A 16,006-nucleotide genomic window follows, 5' to 3' on the forward strand; every position below is an offset into this window, starting at 1 on the left:
AAATTGTTGCCAGCAGCACAGTTAGTCACTAACGCTCTAGATAACATGAAAACAGCTTAACCATCTCTGCTAGGGCATAACATGGTCAGAGTAAGGTGTTCTCTCACTTGACTGGAAGTAGCTAGTAAGCTAGCCAACTTTAGCCAGTTAGCTTGGGTGCTTGACTGCCGTTGTGAAGTCAGAACGCTCTGATCAACCCTACTTCTCGGCCAGAACGCTCTGAATTTATGAACGGACAATCTGACAATGCTCTGAATTTACGAACGCACAGAGCGCACTCCGAGCCTACTCTGGCACCCCAGAAGGAATTTACGAACACACCTTCATTTCATTCGTGTTTCTCTTCTCTGTTCCAGCACTATAGTTTAGCAAGACAGCGATCATATGGAGCTGTCCAATGCTGAAAGTAAAATAACCACAGGACAACTGCTAAGCAACATGCTGCGTCAATGATACATTCCCTATCAAACTGTATGTGGAATACACCCCTTGTCCTAATAGAAAGAGACGAGAACAAAAATGATACATTTAAGTCCATACAACATTGAGAAATTATGGATTTTATTTGCGTACATTTTCAGTTCAACATCGCGATGCAAGAACAAACACTGCATATTCATCATGTCAGCTCCTGATAAAATGGCACTATTACTTGGTATTGTATAATGTTAACGTATCCATTCCATTTTTGGTTACAAGATAACGTTCACAACTGTTAATAAATAAAATGGCACTATTACTTGGTATTGTATAATGTTAACGTATCCATTCCATTTTTGGTTACAAGATAACGTTCACAACTGTTAATAAATAACATGAATATTACAATATAAATGCCTTCATTTAGAATATGAATATTTTATTACACATTTACAATCCCATTTCCAACTAGTCTCTCACATGAAAGTAATGCACAATTTGCAGGAGTGAAACAACCACAGTATGGAAATACTGGAGGAAAAGGCAGGTCAAGAAAAAAAATTGTTTTGACAAATCCTAATTTCATAGAAAGTGTTAGTATTGTGTTTTTCGTCCTGCACTACATTCAGCTGTGTCACTCCACTCATCCCACTGTCCAGTATGTATAAAATATAGTAGAGAGGCTATGTTCAACTACAGCCAGAGTTTGAATAACACTTTGAATATATAAATGTAAGATCCTATATTCACTCCACTCTGATTTTCTGGCGGGAGAATAACCATGTTGTCCTGAATGGGGAATTGACCTACAGAATGTCCGTCTAAAGAATAAACACCACAATGACCTCCACAAAGGTTGACGTTCCACTTCCTCTTTTACTGCCACGTCTCCTGTAAACAAAACAAAAAAAGAAAAAGAACAATGATCAATATTTTCGTAATCTATGACTCCCCCAATAGCAAAAGCAATGAACATGTGTATCACACCAATGAATAAAACATCAATCCTAAAATAGTTAAGTGAAATGTAATTTACCTGCTCTATAATCTTCTGCCAACCTCAGACCCAGGAATCGAGGGGTGGAGGTTTGCGTTCCACCAGACCCACTGCAGGCCTTCCAGCCCGGATGAAGTGCTTCCTCTCTGGGATACTCTGCAACAAGAGTAGAACAATTATTTAGTTAAAGGTCCAATGCGGCTGTTTTTATCTCAATATCAAAACATTTCTGAGTAACAAGTAAGTACCATACTGTGATTGTTTTCAATTAAAATTGTAAAAATAAATAAAAAAATACACAAAAATAGCTTCTTAGTAAAGAGCCATTTCTCAAGGAACAATTTTGCTAGGATTGTCTGGGAGTGGTCTGAGTGGGGAGGGGAAAACTGAAAAATAGCTGTTATTAGCAGAGAGGATTAGAACTCTTTCGTATTGGTCTATTAACTAATTTACCGCCTGGTAATGTCACCAGGCAAGCCAAACCTCCATCCCAACAAAACTGGTAGAAATTTCAGGCGGTCTTTTCAAACACCTCTTACGCTAAAATGGCATTAAAACAGTATTATTCCAACCTCATAGTGTGGAAATATATATAAAACACAAGAAAATCACGTTTTTTACTGCACTGGCCCTTAAAAGCTTGTGAGTCACCATTGAAAAACTCCTGACCTTAGGAATAGTAAGGAGCTCATATGTACCGTGTTACTGACCTGGAGTAATCCATCACCCACTCTGTCACACTGCTCCACGGTGGAGTATCCATCTGTGGGAAAAACAGACAGGATACAATAAACAAAGGTAATTTTGTGTTCAAATGACAAGAAACAGGCTCACACACAGATGTAGGATCTTAATTTAATCACTCTTTTGTTTGAGAATTTTCTTGCACAGCAGGAAATGTAAACTTGTAGTGTATTTGAGTTTTAAAAAGGCTTCTAAAGTTTGAGTTTGTAATTTCTACTTTGAAATTTCAGAATTGATTTTCCCTAAAGAAACCCTGACAAAAATGTCCATTAATTGCAATCCACATAATAATTCAAATGTCCTCTGGCTGCAAGATTATTTTCCTACTGTAGAAAACTGGCTCAAATGAAGATCCTACATCTGCACGAACACACACACTTTCAACAAGTTCTCACACTGCAGAATTAGACCTTATTTTCTAAATGAGGAACATTTCGAATTTGCTCCAAAGATCAAATATTGAAGTGTTTTTGAATCCCTGGGTTGACTGCCCTGTATGTTCCATTTCTCCAAACCAAAGTTACTTAACTTAACTTAAGTTTAGGCACTCATTCCGAATGGTTAAGGTAAAGGTTATGGTTTGGGATATGATAAAAAAAATAAAAAAACAGTGTCCACGACTGGGATCAAACATCTAACCTGATCCAGAGTCATGGGATTACTCAAGTCTACTTGATAGTAATAGCGCTCACTGTTGCCCCTAGTGGCCGATTTTGAAGACATTTCCCGATGTGCTCAGGAATGGATAGACTTCCAATGTCAATGTCAATCTCCCTACACACACACACACACACACTTATGCTGAAGATACAGTCTCATGCTGACCTTGGTTTTTCTCCATCAGAGGGAGTGTGATGTCATCATAGGCTGACTTTCCGCTCTTAGTTTTTTGGGGCATTCCACTAGTTGTTGACTGAAGGTAAAAAAGAAAGAAGACTCAGTATGCCATTATGAACTAATTGTGTCCCATACAGTGCTCAATATCAGACTGTGTAGTGAATGGGGAATACAGCCTTCTACAGCATGCTATGCGAAACCTTAAAGTGGCTCTTGTTCCAGCCTCCCTTGTAGAGGCTATTTCTCAGGTCCTTGTAGGCCCACACTGTCTGCAGGACATGAGATGCTGCTTTGGTCTCCCGCACAGATTGGCTAGCAAAGAAACAACAGAATAAACCAGAGTCAGCATAAAGGAGAGAGTACAACACGGTGAACTGAGCATCTAGCCAATTGAAACCATCTCCCATAACCAACACCAAAGATACTATGCTATGATAATCTACCTTGTCTTGTTGATGGCCACCAGTTTCTGGATGCCGTGGCCCTGTATGAGACCACGGGCATTCTCAGGGCTATCTGAGATGATCTCATGGATAGTGTTCAGAATGGCCACCACTGTGTCCCCTTCCAGGTTCTTGGCTGGTCGCTGCTGACCACTGGGCAGGTTACTGACCAGGTCCCTCATGGCATAGCTTCCTATGGGGCAAAGGGTAAAATTATGTATCGTGTGTGTGTGCGTGTGCGTGCCTGTGCGTGCACTTGCCTGTGTGTGCATGCATGCATTTATGTGTGCATATGTGTGTATGTGCATGTACCTATGAGGTCTTTGTTCCGTCGATCTATGGCCAGGTTGCGTAGAGCAATAGCTACAGCCCGGACCACTTTATCACCATCTGAACGCAGTAGCTCCACCAGGACAGGCAGACCTTTCTCCTTCCTAACTGTGGCCCGGATGTAACTGGACCACTGAGAAAAGGCACAGAGAGAGAATAATAGAAGGATGTCATGTATAAATTGTACACTCCTATTGTGCTACTTGTGAGGATTCACACATCATACTTTTATATACATGATAGCTTTTCAACCACACTTCAATACACCCATCATACAGAGAGAGGGGGGGGGGGTAGAGAGGGGATGAGAAACAAACATTCTGTTCTCCCACAGCCTCAGATAAACTTCTTCCCCATTGCCCTTCACTCACGGCCCAGTGTCCTGCAGCAAGGTTCTGCAGAGCTCCGGCTGCTGCCTCCAGGGTGTTGTGGTTTTGACTGCGAGTGAGGAGAGACAGGTACAGCCTCACCACCTCCGGCTGGTACAGCAGCTCCAGACCTACAGAGAAAAAGGGAGAGAAACAGCACGTCTGCAACCAGTAGAGAACTCTCATACACGTTGGAACTGATATGATGAGACACAGTGGATTCTCAAGCCACCAATCAGCAACCAAACAGCACATATAGCGCTTATAAAGCTAGCACAGTTCAGACTTCATAGTGAAAAACCGATGTGATAGAACTGAGGACTTGCACCCTACTGTTTCTTTTATTAAGTGGTAGAGTATACTTTTTCTGACAGCTTGGAGTTTTTAGGTCAAAGTGTGACGATTTAGCGCAGGATGATATAAAAAATGCAATAGTTGTTTCTTATGACATCAAAGACAAAATCTCAAAACACCTCTTCTTTCATAGTCATGGTTTTAAGGTCCAGAACCATGAACAGATCACTGCAAGACAAGGAGCAAATATTTATCATCTATCAGATGCCTCCTCTAGAGAATATAGATAGGCTATGAAGCTGAAGCACAAAATTATCATTGGATTAGTATTTCAGAAAGAATATATAATGTACACAAAATAGATAATAACCCCAATTAAAGCTCAGCCATGCTTGTGTGTGTGCAAATTCATATTCACACTGATTTTATGTTGAAGGAATGTTCTGCCTGGCTAGGGGATTTGGACTGTGCTTGAAATTACAAAATGTTTTCCCAACTTTCATTTTGTACAAACACGCGCAAACACCCACACAGCATGTAAACATGGATGTCTATTCTATTATTAACAACTGAATGCTGCAGGCTCCACATCTTATCAGCTCTCACAGAGCTCTTCTCCGCTAACAAATCCATCTGTGTACATACGGTATCCCCCACTAACTTCAGCCATATTCATTCACAGACTGTACTATTTTACTGGAGTGAGAGGCTTCTAGCTATACCCACATCCCCAGCAGCCAGGAGTGAAAATATACACGAACTCTGTTACAGGCTGTCTTCCAGAGGCTTTCCATCCATATTCAGCCAGCTGAAGCTGCTGGGAAGCTGCTGCTGGCTGCGAGGCTTACATGCTGTCTAATCCTTACATGGGCTTGCAACCTGATTATCACAAGGATTGCATCCTCTGGCAGGAGCGCGGGAAGGCTCTACATCCGGACGCACAGGTTCTGTTGAGGGTATAAGACTTGTGCTACCTGGATGGCTACCCAGTGTCATCAGTAATCCTCTCATACACACTCAGATGGGCTCTGGTGGGCCATGACCAAACTTTCCATTTGAACCTGTCTGGACTTCTACATCAAAAGACATCTACATTGCTCAGGGATTTTTAAAATATCTTGCCTTACATTGTGTTTCACTTATAAATATGTATGTATCTGAACATAGTCAAACCACAGCGGCAGAACTGCTGCGATGATGTCAATGTCATAAAGAAGAGAGTTGTATAATCGATTCAGCTCTAACGCTCTTCTTTCCTAAGGTGTCATCTTTTGTCTGATCTTCTGAATGTCAATGACTAGTATAGAATCTTATCAACAGTCTGGGATATCACACAATGCCTGCATAAATCACACATATTTCATACACAAAAAAAGCCATAGTGCCTTATGATCACATCATGACACAAAATACTTAAAATCCTCACTTAATTTGATGCTGAATATAACCTATAATAGCTGTTCACACCGCCCCCCCCCCCACCTCAAACAAAAAAGCACATACAAACACTATATAAGGCGTTCAGAAAGTATTCACACCCCTTGACTTTGTGTTACAGCCTAAATTTAAAATTGATTAAATTGAGATTTGTTTCACTGGCTTTCACACAATTCCCTACAATGTCAATGTGGAATTCTGTTTTTAGACATGTTTACAAATTAATAAAAATTAAAAGCTAAAATGTCTTGAGTCAATAACTATTCAACCCCTTTGTTATGGCAATCCTAAATAAGTTCAGGAGTAAAAATGTGCTTAGCAAGTCACATAATAAGTTGCATGGACTCTCTCTGTGTGCAATAATAGTGTTTAACATGATTTTTGAATAACTACCTCATCTCTGTACCCCACACATACAATTATCTGTGAATTTCAAAATCAGATTCAACCACAAAGACCAGTGAGGTTTTCTAATGCCTCGCAAAGAAGGGCACCTATTGGTAGATGGGTAAAAAAAAAAGCAGACATTGAATATCCCTTTGCACATTACAAAGTTATTAATTACACTTTGGATGGTGTATCAATACACCCAGTCACTACAAAGATAACTCAATTGCCTGAGAGGAAGGAAACCGCTCAGGGATTTCACCATGAGGCCAATGGTCACTTTTAACAGAGTTTAATGACTGTGATAGGAGAAAACTGTCAATGGATCAACAACATTGTAGTTACTACACAAATGGCAGAGTGAAAAGAAAGAAGCCTGTACAGAATAAAAATATTCCCAAAATGAATCCTGTTTGCAATAAGACACTACAAATCTGCAAAAAATTTGGCCAACACAATACATTACAGTACCACTCTTCATATTTTCAAGTGGTGGCTGCATCATGTTATGGGTATGCTTGTCATCGGCAAGGACTAGGGAGTTTTTTAGGATAAAAATAAACGGAATAGGGCTATGCACAGGCAAAATTCTAGAGGAAAAGCTGGTTCCAGCAGACACTGGGAGACAAATTCACCTTTCAGCAGGACAATAACCTAAAACACATGGCCACTGGAGTTGCTTACCAAGATTACATTGAATGTTACCGCGTGGCATAGTTACAGTTTTGACTTAAAATCAGCTTGAAAATCTATGGAAAGACTTGGAAATGGCTGTCTAGCAATGATCAATAACCAACTTGACAGAGCTTGAAGAATTTTAAATAGAATAATGTGCAAATATTGTTTAATCCAGGTGTGCAAAGCTCTTAGATTTACCCAGACATTGGTAATCGCTGCCAAAGGTGATTCCAACATATATTGACTCAGGGGTGTGAATACTTATGTAAATGAATACATTTGCAAACATTTCGAATAACATGTTTTCACTTTGTCATTATGGAGTACTGTATGTCGATGGGTGAGGAAAAAACAAACAATTTAATCCATTTTGAATTCAGGCTGTAACACAACAGCTGACCACGACTCCATTTTGTTGCTCCCAGCCTATAGACAGAAACTAAAACAGGAAGCATCCGCGCTCAGGTCTGTTCAACGCTGGTCCGACCAATAGAATTCCACGCTTCAAGATTGCTTCGATCACGTGGACTGGGATATGTTCCGCATAGCGTCGAACAACAACATTGATGAATACGCTGATTCGGTGAGCGAGTTTATTAGCAAGTGCATCGGTGATGTTGTACCCACAGCATCTATTAAAACATTCCCCAACCAGAAACCGTGGATTGATGGCAGCATTCGCGCAAAACTGAAAGCGCAAACCACTGCTTTTAATCAGGGCAAGGTGACCGGAAACATGACCGAATACCAACAGTGTAGCTATTCCCTCCACAAGGCAATCAAACAAGCTAAGCCTCAGTATAGAGACAAAGTAGAGTCGCAATTCAGCGGCTCAGACACAAGAGGTATGTGGCAGGGTCTACAGTCAATCACGGACTACAAAAGAAAAACCAGCCCCGTCGCGGACCACGATGTCTTGCTCCCAGACAGACTAAACAACTTCTTTGCTCGCTTTGAGGACAATACAGTGCCACTGACACGGCCCGCTACCAAAACCTGCGGGCTCTCCTTCACTGCAGCCAACATTAGAAAAACATTTAAACGTGTTAATCAACCCTCGCAAGGCTGCAGGCCCAGACGGCATCCCCAGCCGCGTCCTCAGAGCATGCGCAGACCAGCTGGCTGGTGTGTTTACGGACATATTCAATCAATCATTATCCCAGTCTGCTGTTCCCACATGCTTCAAGAGGGCCACCATTGTTCCTGTTCCCAAGAAAGCTAAGGTAACTGAGCTAAATGACTACCGCCCCGTAGCACTCACTTCCGTCATCATGAAGTGCTTTGAGAGACTGGTCAAGGACCATTACATTTTACATTTACATTTACATTTAAGTCATTTAGCAGACGCTCTTATCCAGAGCGACTTACAAATTGGTGCATTCACCTTATGACATCCAGTGGAACAGCCACTTTACAATAGTGCATCTAAATCTTTTAAGGGGGGGGGGGGGGGGGGGGGGGGTCAGAAGGATTACTTTATCCTAGGTATTCCTTAAAGAGGTGGGGTTTCAGGTGTCTCCGGAAGGTGGTGATTGACTCCGCTGTCCTGGCGTCGTGAGGGAGTTTGTTCCACCATTGGGGGGCCAGAGCAGCGAACAGTTTTGACTGGGCTGAGCGGGAACTGTACTTCCTCAGTGGTAGGGAGGCGAGCAGGCCAGAGGTGGATGAACGCAGTGCCCTTGTTTGGGTGTAGGGCCTGATCAGAGCCTGAAGGTACTGAGGTGCCGTTCCCCTCACAGCTCCGTAGGCAAGCACCCTGGTCTTGTAGCGGATGCGAGCTTCAACTGGAAGCCAGTGGAGAGAGCGGAGGAGCGGGGTGACGTGAGAGAACTTGGGAAGGTTGAACACCAGACGGGCTGCGGCGTTCTGGATGAGTTGTAGGGGTTTAATGGCACAGGCAGGGAGCCCAGCCAACAGCGAGTTGCAGTAATCCAGACGGGAGATGACAAGTGCCTGGATTAGGACCTGCGCCGCTTCCTGTGTGAGGCAGGGTCGTACTCTGCGGATGTTGTAGAGCATGAACCTACAGGAACGGGTCACCGCCTTGATGTGAGTTGAGAACGACAGGGTGTTGTCCAGGATCACGCCAAGGTTCTTAGCGCTCTGGGAGGAGGACACAATGGAGTTGTCAACCGTGATGGCGAGATCATGGAACGGGCAGTCCTTCCCCGGGAGGAAGAGCAGCTCCGTCTTGCCGAGGTTCAGCTTGAGGTGGTGATCCGTCATCCACACTGATATGTCTGCCAGACATGCAGAGATGCGATTCGCCACCTGGTCATCAGAAGGGGGAAAGGAGAAGATTAATTGTGTGTCGTCTGCATAGCAATGATAGGAGAGACCATGTGAGGTTATGACAGAGCCAAGTGACTTGGTGTATAGCGAGAATAGGAGAGGGCCTAGAACAGAGCCCTGGGAGACACCAATGGTGAGAGCACGTGGTGAGGAGACAGATTCTCGCCACGCCACCTGGTAGGAGCGACCTGTCAGGTAGGACGCAATCCAAGCGTGGGCCGCGCCGGAGATGCCCAACTCGGAGAGGGTGGAGAGGAGGATCTGATGGTTCACAGTATCGAAGGCAGCCGATAGGTCTAGAAGGATGAGAGCAGAGGAGAGAGAGTTAGCTTTAGCAGTGCGGAGCGCCTCCGTGATACAGAGAAGAGCAGTCTCAGTTGAATGACTAGTCTTGAAACCTGACTGATTTGGATCAAGAAGGTCATTCTGAGAGAGATAGCAGGAGAGCTGGCCAAGGACGGCACGTTCAAGAGTTTTGGAGAGAAAAGAAAGAAGGGATACTGGTCTGTAGTTGTTGACATCGGAGGGATCGAGTGTAGGTTTTTTCAGAAGGGGTGCAACTCTCGCTCTCTTGAAGAAGGAAGGGACGTAGCCAGCGGTCAGGGATGAGTTGATGAGCGAGGTGAGGTAAGGGAGAAGGTCTCCGGAAATGGTCTGGAGAAGAGAGGAGGGGATAGGGTCAAGCGGGCAGGTTGTTGGGCGGCCGGCCGTCACAAGACGCGAGATTTCATCTGGAGAGAGAGGGGAGAAAGAGGTCAGAGCACAGGGTAGGGCAGTGTGAGCAGAACCAGCGGTGTCGTTTGACTTAGCAAACGAGGATCGGATGTCGTCGACCTTCTTTTCAAAATGGTTGACGAAGTCATCTGCAGAGAGGGAGGGGGGGGGGGGGTGGGGGGAGGAGGATTCAGGAGGGAGGAGAAGGTGGCAAAGAGCTTCCTAGGGTTAGAGGCAGATGCTTGGAATTTAGAGTGGTATAAAGTGGCTTTAGCAGCAGAGACAGAAGAGGAAAATGTAGAGAGGAGGGAGTGAAAGGATGCCAGGTCCGCAGGGAGGCGAGTTTTCCTCCATTTCCGCTCGGCTGCCCGGAGCCCTGTTCTGTGAGCTCGCAATGAGTCGTCGAGCCACGGAGCGGGAGGGGAGGACCGAGCCGGCCTGGAGGATAGGGGACATAGAGAGTCAAAGGATGCAGAAAGGGAGGAGAGGAGGGTTGAGGAGGCAGAATCAGGAGATAGGTTGGAGAAGGTTTGAGCAGAGGGAAGAGATGATAGGATGGAAGAGGAGAGAGTAGCGGGGGAGAGAGAGCGAAGGTTGGGACGGCGCGATACCATCCGAGTAGGGGCAGTGTGGGAAGTGTTGGATGAGAGCGAGAGGGAAAAGGATACAAGGTAGTGGTCGGAGACTTGGAGGGGAGTTGCAATGAGGTTAGTGGAAGAACAGCATCTAGTAAAGATGAGGTCAAGCGTATTGCCTGCCTTGTGAGTAGGGGGGGAAGGTGAGAGGGTGAGGTCAAAAGAGGAGAGGAGTGGAAAGAAGGAGGCAGAGAGGAATGAGTCAAAGGTAGACGTGGGGAGGTTAAAGTCGCCCAGAACTGTGAGAGGTGAGCCGTCCTCAGGAAAGGAGCTTATCAAGGCATCAAGCTCATTGATGAACTCTCCGAGGGAACCTGGAGGGCGATAAATGATAAGGATGTTAAGCTTGAAAGGGCTGGTAACTGTAACAGCATGGAATTCAAAGGAGGCGATAGACAGATGGGTAAGGGGAGAAAGAGAGAATGACCACTTGGGAGAGATGAGGATCCCGGTGCCACCACCCCGCTGACCAGAAGCTCTCGGGGTGTGCGAGAACACGTGGGCGGACGAAGAGAGAGCAGTAGGAGTGGCAGTGTTATCTGTGGTGATCCATGTTTCCGTCAGTGCCAAGAAGTCGAGGGACTGGAGGGAAGCATAGGCTGAGATGAACTCTGCCTTGTTGGCCGCAGATCGGCAGTTCCAGAGGCTACCGGAGACCTGGAACTCCACGTGGGTCGTGCGCGCTGGGACCACCAGGTTAGGGTGGCCGCGACCACGCGGTGTGAAGCGTTTGTATGGTCTGTGCAGAGAGGAGAGAACAGGGATAGACAGACACATAGTTGACAGGCTACAGAAGAGGCTACGCTAATGCAAAGGAGATTGGAATGACAAGTGGACTACACGTCTCGAATGTTCAGAAAGTTAAGCTTACGTTGCAAAAATCTTATTGACTAAAATGATTAAAATGATACAGTACTGCTGAAGTAGGCTAGCTAGCAGTGGATGCGTTGTTGACTTTGTTTGAAAGTGTAGCTGGCCAGGTAACTGGCTAGATAATTAGTCTAAACTACACAATTGTCTTAGAACAAGGACAGCAAAGACAACTATGTAGCTAGCTAACACTAGACTAATCAAATCGTTCCGTTGTAATGTAATAGTTTCTACAGTGCTGCTATTCGGTAGAAGTTGGCTAGCTAGCAGTGTTAGCAGTGTTAGCAGTGTTGACTAGCAGTGTTGACTAGGTAGGAGAACGGCAGCGCAGCCATATCACCTCGACCCTACCTGACACCCTAGACCCACTCCAATTTGCTTACCGCCCCAATAGGTCCACAGACGACGCAATCGCACTCACACTGCACACTGCCCTAACCCATCTGGACAAGAGGAATACCTATGTAATAATGCTGTTCATCAACTGCAGCTCAGCATTTAACACCATAGTACCCTCCAAACCCGTCATTAAGCTCGAGACCCTGGTTCTCGACCCCGCCCTGTGCAACTGTGTCCTGGACTTCCTGACGGGCCGCCCCCAGGTGGTGAGGGTAGGTAACAACATCTCCCCCCCCGCTGATCCTCAACACTGGGGCCCCACAAGGGTGCATTCTCAGCCCTCTCCTGAACTCCCTGTTCACCCACGACTGCGTGGCCATGCACGCCTCCAACTCAATCATCAAGTTTGCAGACGACACTACAGTGGTAGGCTTGATTACCAACAACGACGAGATGGCCTACAGGGAGGAGGTGAGGGCCCTTCGCTCCTCAGGTAGTATCACATTTTCACATTCTCATTTCATTTCATTACAGTACAACGGTTTGATTTGTTTAATCTTAGCTAGCTACTTAGCCGTCTTTGTATCAAAGATAATTGCGTAGCTAGCCAGCTATTCTTCGTTCTTTTAACGTAACTTTTAACGTAACGTAGTCAACACTGCTACCTAGCCAGCTTCGCTACCTTCCGCTTCGCTCCTCAGGTAGTATCACATTTTCACATTCTCATTTCATTTCATTACAGTACAACGGTTTGATTTGTTTAATCTTAGCTAGCTACTTAGCCGTCTTTGTATCAAAGATAATTGCGTAGCTAGCCAGCTATTCTTCGTTCTTTTAACGTAACTTTTAACGTAACGTAGTCAACACTGCTACCTAGCCAGCTAGCCACCGAACAGCAACACTGTAGTAACTATTACATTCAACGGAACGACTCGATTAGTGTAGTGTTAGCTAGCTACATAGTTGTCTTTGCTGTCTTTGTTTCTAAGATAACTGCGTAGTTTAGACTAATTCGGTTAGCTAGCCAGCTATTTTTCGTCCTTTTAACGTAACGTAACGTAGTCAACACTGCTCGCTAGCCAGCTAGCCACCGAATAGCAACACTGTAGAAACTATTACATTCAACGGATCAACGGAACGATTGATTAGTGTAGTGTTAGCTAGCTACATAGTTGTCTTTGCTGTCCTTGTATCTAAGACAATTGTGTAGTTTATACTAATTAACGAGCCAGTTACCGAGGTTACATAGCTAGCTACCGAGGTTACCTAGCCAGCGACACTCTCAAACAAAGTCAACAACGCAGCCACTGCTAGCTAGCCCACTTCCGCAGTACTGTATCATTTTAAAAATTTTGGTCAATAAGATTTCTGCAACGCAAGCTTAACTTTCTGAACATTCGAGACGTGTAGTTCACGTGTCATTCCAATCTCCTTTGCATTAGCGTAGCCTCTTCTGTAGCCTGTCAACTATGTGTCTGTCTATCCCTGTTCTCTCCTCTCTGCACAGACCATACAAACGCATCACACCGCGTGGCCGCGGCCACCCTAACCTGGTGGTCCCAGCGCGCACCACCCACGTGGAGTCCCAGGTCTCCGGCAGCCTCTGGAACTGCCGATCTGCGGCCAACAAGGCAGAGTTCATCTCAGCCTATGCTTCCCTCCAGTCCCTCGACTTCTTGGCACTGACGGAAACATGGATCACCACAGATAACACTGCTACTCCTACTGCTCTCTCCTCGTCTGCCCACGTGTTCTCGCACACCCCGAGAGCTTCTGGTCAGCGGGGTGGCGGCACCGGGATCCTCATCTCTCCCAAGTGGTCTTTCTCCCTTTCTCCCCTTACCCATCTGTCTATCGCCTCCTTTGAATTCCATGCTGTCACAGTTACCAGCCCTTTCAAGCTTAACATCCTTATCATTTATCGCCCTCCAGGTTCCCTTGGAGAGTTCATCAATGAGCTTGATGCCCTGATAAGCTCCTTTCCTGAGGACGGCTCACCTCTCACAGTTCTGGGTGACTTTAACCTCCCCACGTCTACCTTTGACTCATTCCTCTCTGCCTCCTTCTTTCCACTCCTCTCCTCTTTTGACCTCACCCTCTCACCTTCCCCCCCTACTCACAAGGCAGGCAATACGCTCGACCTCATCTTTACTAGATGCTGTTCTTCCACTAACCTCATTGCAACTCCCCTCCAAGTCTCCGACCACTACCTTGTATCCTTTTCCCTCTCGCTCTCATCCATCACTTCCCACACTGCCCCTACTCGGATGGTATCGCGCCGTCCCAACCTTCGCTCTCTCTCCCCCGCTACTCTCTCCTCCTCCATCCTATCATCTCTTCCCTCTGCTCAAACCTTCTCCAACCTATCTCCTGATTCTGCCTCCTCAACCCTCCTCTCCTCCCTTTCTGCATCCTTTGACTCTCTATGTCCCCTATCCTCCAGGCCGGCTCGGTCCTCCCCTCCTGCTCCGTGGCTCGACGACTCATTGCGAGCTCACAGAACAGGGCTCCGGGCAGCCGAGCGGAAATGGAGGAAAACTCGCCTCCCTGCGGACCTGGCATCCTTTCACTCCCTCCTCTCTACATTTTCCTCTTCTGTCTCTGCTGCTAAAGCCACTTTCTACCACTCTAAATTCCAAGCATCTGCCTCTAACCCTAGGAAGCTCTTTGCCACCTTCTCCTCCCTCCTGAATCCTCCTCCCCCTCCTCCCCCCTCCTCCCTCTCTGCAGATGACTTCGTCAACCATTTTGAAAAGAAGGTCGACGACATCCGATCCTCGTTTGCTAAGTCAAACGACACCGCTGGTTCTGCTCACACTGCCCTACCCTGTGCTCTGACCTCTTTCTCCCCTCTCTCTCCAGATGAAATCTCGCGTCTTGTGACGGCCGGCCGCCCAACAACCTGCCCGCTTGACCCTATCCCCTCCTCTCTTCTCCAGACCATTTCCGGAGACCTTCTCCCTTACCTCACCTCGCTCATCAACTCATCCTTGACCGCTGGCTACATCCCTTCCGTCTTCAAGAGAGCGAGAGTTGCACCCCTGCTGAAAAAACCTACACTCGATCCCTCCGATGTCAACAACTACAGACCAGTATCCCTTCTTTCTTTTCTCTCCAAAACTCTCGAACGTGCCGTCCTTGGCCAGCTCTCCCGCTATCTCTCTCAGAATGACCTTCTTGATCCAAATCAGTCAGGTTTCAAGACTAGTCATTCAACTGAGACTGCTCTTCTCTGTATCACGGAGGCGCTCCGCACTGCTAAAGCTAACTCTCTCTCCTCTGCTCTCATCCTCCTAGACCTATCGGCTGCCTTCGATACTGTGAACCATCAGATCCTCCTCTCCACCCTCTCCGAGTTGGGCATCTCCGGCGCGGCCCACGCTTGGATTGCGTCCTACCTGACAGGTCGCTCCTACCAGGTGGCGTGGCGAGAATCTGTCTCCTCACCACGTGCTCTCACCACTGGTGTCCCCCAGGGCTCTGTTCTAGGCCCTCTCCTATTCTCGCTATACACCAAGTCACTTGGCTCTGTCATAACCTCACATGGTCTCTCCTATCATTGCTATGCAGACGACACACAATTAATCTTCTCCTTTCCCCCTTCTGATGACCAGGTGGCGAATCGCATCTCTGCATGTCTGGCAGACATATCAGTGTGGATGACGGACCACCACCTCAAGCTGAACCTCGGCAAGACGGAGCTGCTCTTCCTCCCGGGGAAGGACTGCCCGTTCCATGATCTCGCCATCACGGTTGACAACTCCATTGTGTCCTCCTCCCAGAGCGCTAAGAACCTTGGCGTGATCCTGGACAACACCCTGTCGTTCTCAACTAACATCAAGGCGGTGGCCCGTTCCTGTAGGTTCATGCTCTACAACATCCGCAGAGTACGACCCTGCCTCACACAGGAAGCGGCGCAGGTCCTAATCCAGGCACTTGTCATCTCCCGTCTGGATTACTGCAACTCGCTGTTGGCTGGGCTCCCTGCCTGTGCCATTAAACCCCTACAACTCATCCAGAACGCCGCAGCCCGTCTGGTGTTCAACCTTCCCAAGTTCTCTCACGTCACCCCGCTCCTCCGCTCTCTCCACTGGCTTCCAGTTGAAGCTCGCATCCGCTACAAGACCATGGTGCTTGCCTACGGAGCTGTGAGGGGAACGGCACCTCAGTACCTTCAGGCTCTGATCAGGCCCTACACCCAAACAAGGGCACTGCGTTCAT

At 46.6% G+C, this 16,006-nt stretch overlaps 1 protein-coding gene across 4 annotated transcripts in view; it reads right to left on the reverse strand.

Annotated features, from left to right (window-relative positions):
- Positions 1-539: 539 nt before the first annotated feature.
- The window catches only part of LOC139536650 (splicing regulator ARVCF-like), a 50,408-nt gene continuing 34,941 nt past the window's right edge, over positions 540-16,006 (reverse strand). For 3 of the 4 annotated variants that reach the window (XM_071337292.1, XM_071337285.1, XM_071337296.1), the window contains 8 exons: positions 4,143-4,270; positions 3,754-3,904; positions 3,442-3,634; positions 3,199-3,310; positions 2,987-3,074; positions 2,116-2,180; positions 1,457-1,573; positions 540-1,311 (listed from right to left, as the gene is read on the reverse strand). In XM_071337292.1, coding sequence (XP_071193393.1) covers positions 1,481-1,573; positions 2,116-2,180; positions 2,987-3,074; positions 3,199-3,310; positions 3,442-3,634; positions 3,754-3,904; positions 4,143-4,270 — 830 coding nt within the window. In that variant the 3' untranslated portion in view covers positions 540-1,311; positions 1,457-1,480. The remainder of the gene's footprint in view (positions 1,312-1,456; positions 1,574-2,115; positions 2,181-2,986; positions 3,075-3,198; positions 3,311-3,441; positions 3,635-3,753; positions 3,905-4,142; positions 4,271-16,006) is intronic. The other variant, XM_071337287.1, reaches the window with a different exon arrangement.

This window comes from Salvelinus alpinus, chromosome 1 (genome assembly GCF_045679555.1).
Source record: "Salvelinus alpinus chromosome 1, SLU_Salpinus.1, whole genome shotgun sequence".
NCBI classification, from domain to species: domain Eukaryota; kingdom Metazoa; phylum Chordata; class Actinopteri; order Salmoniformes; family Salmonidae; genus Salvelinus; species Salvelinus alpinus.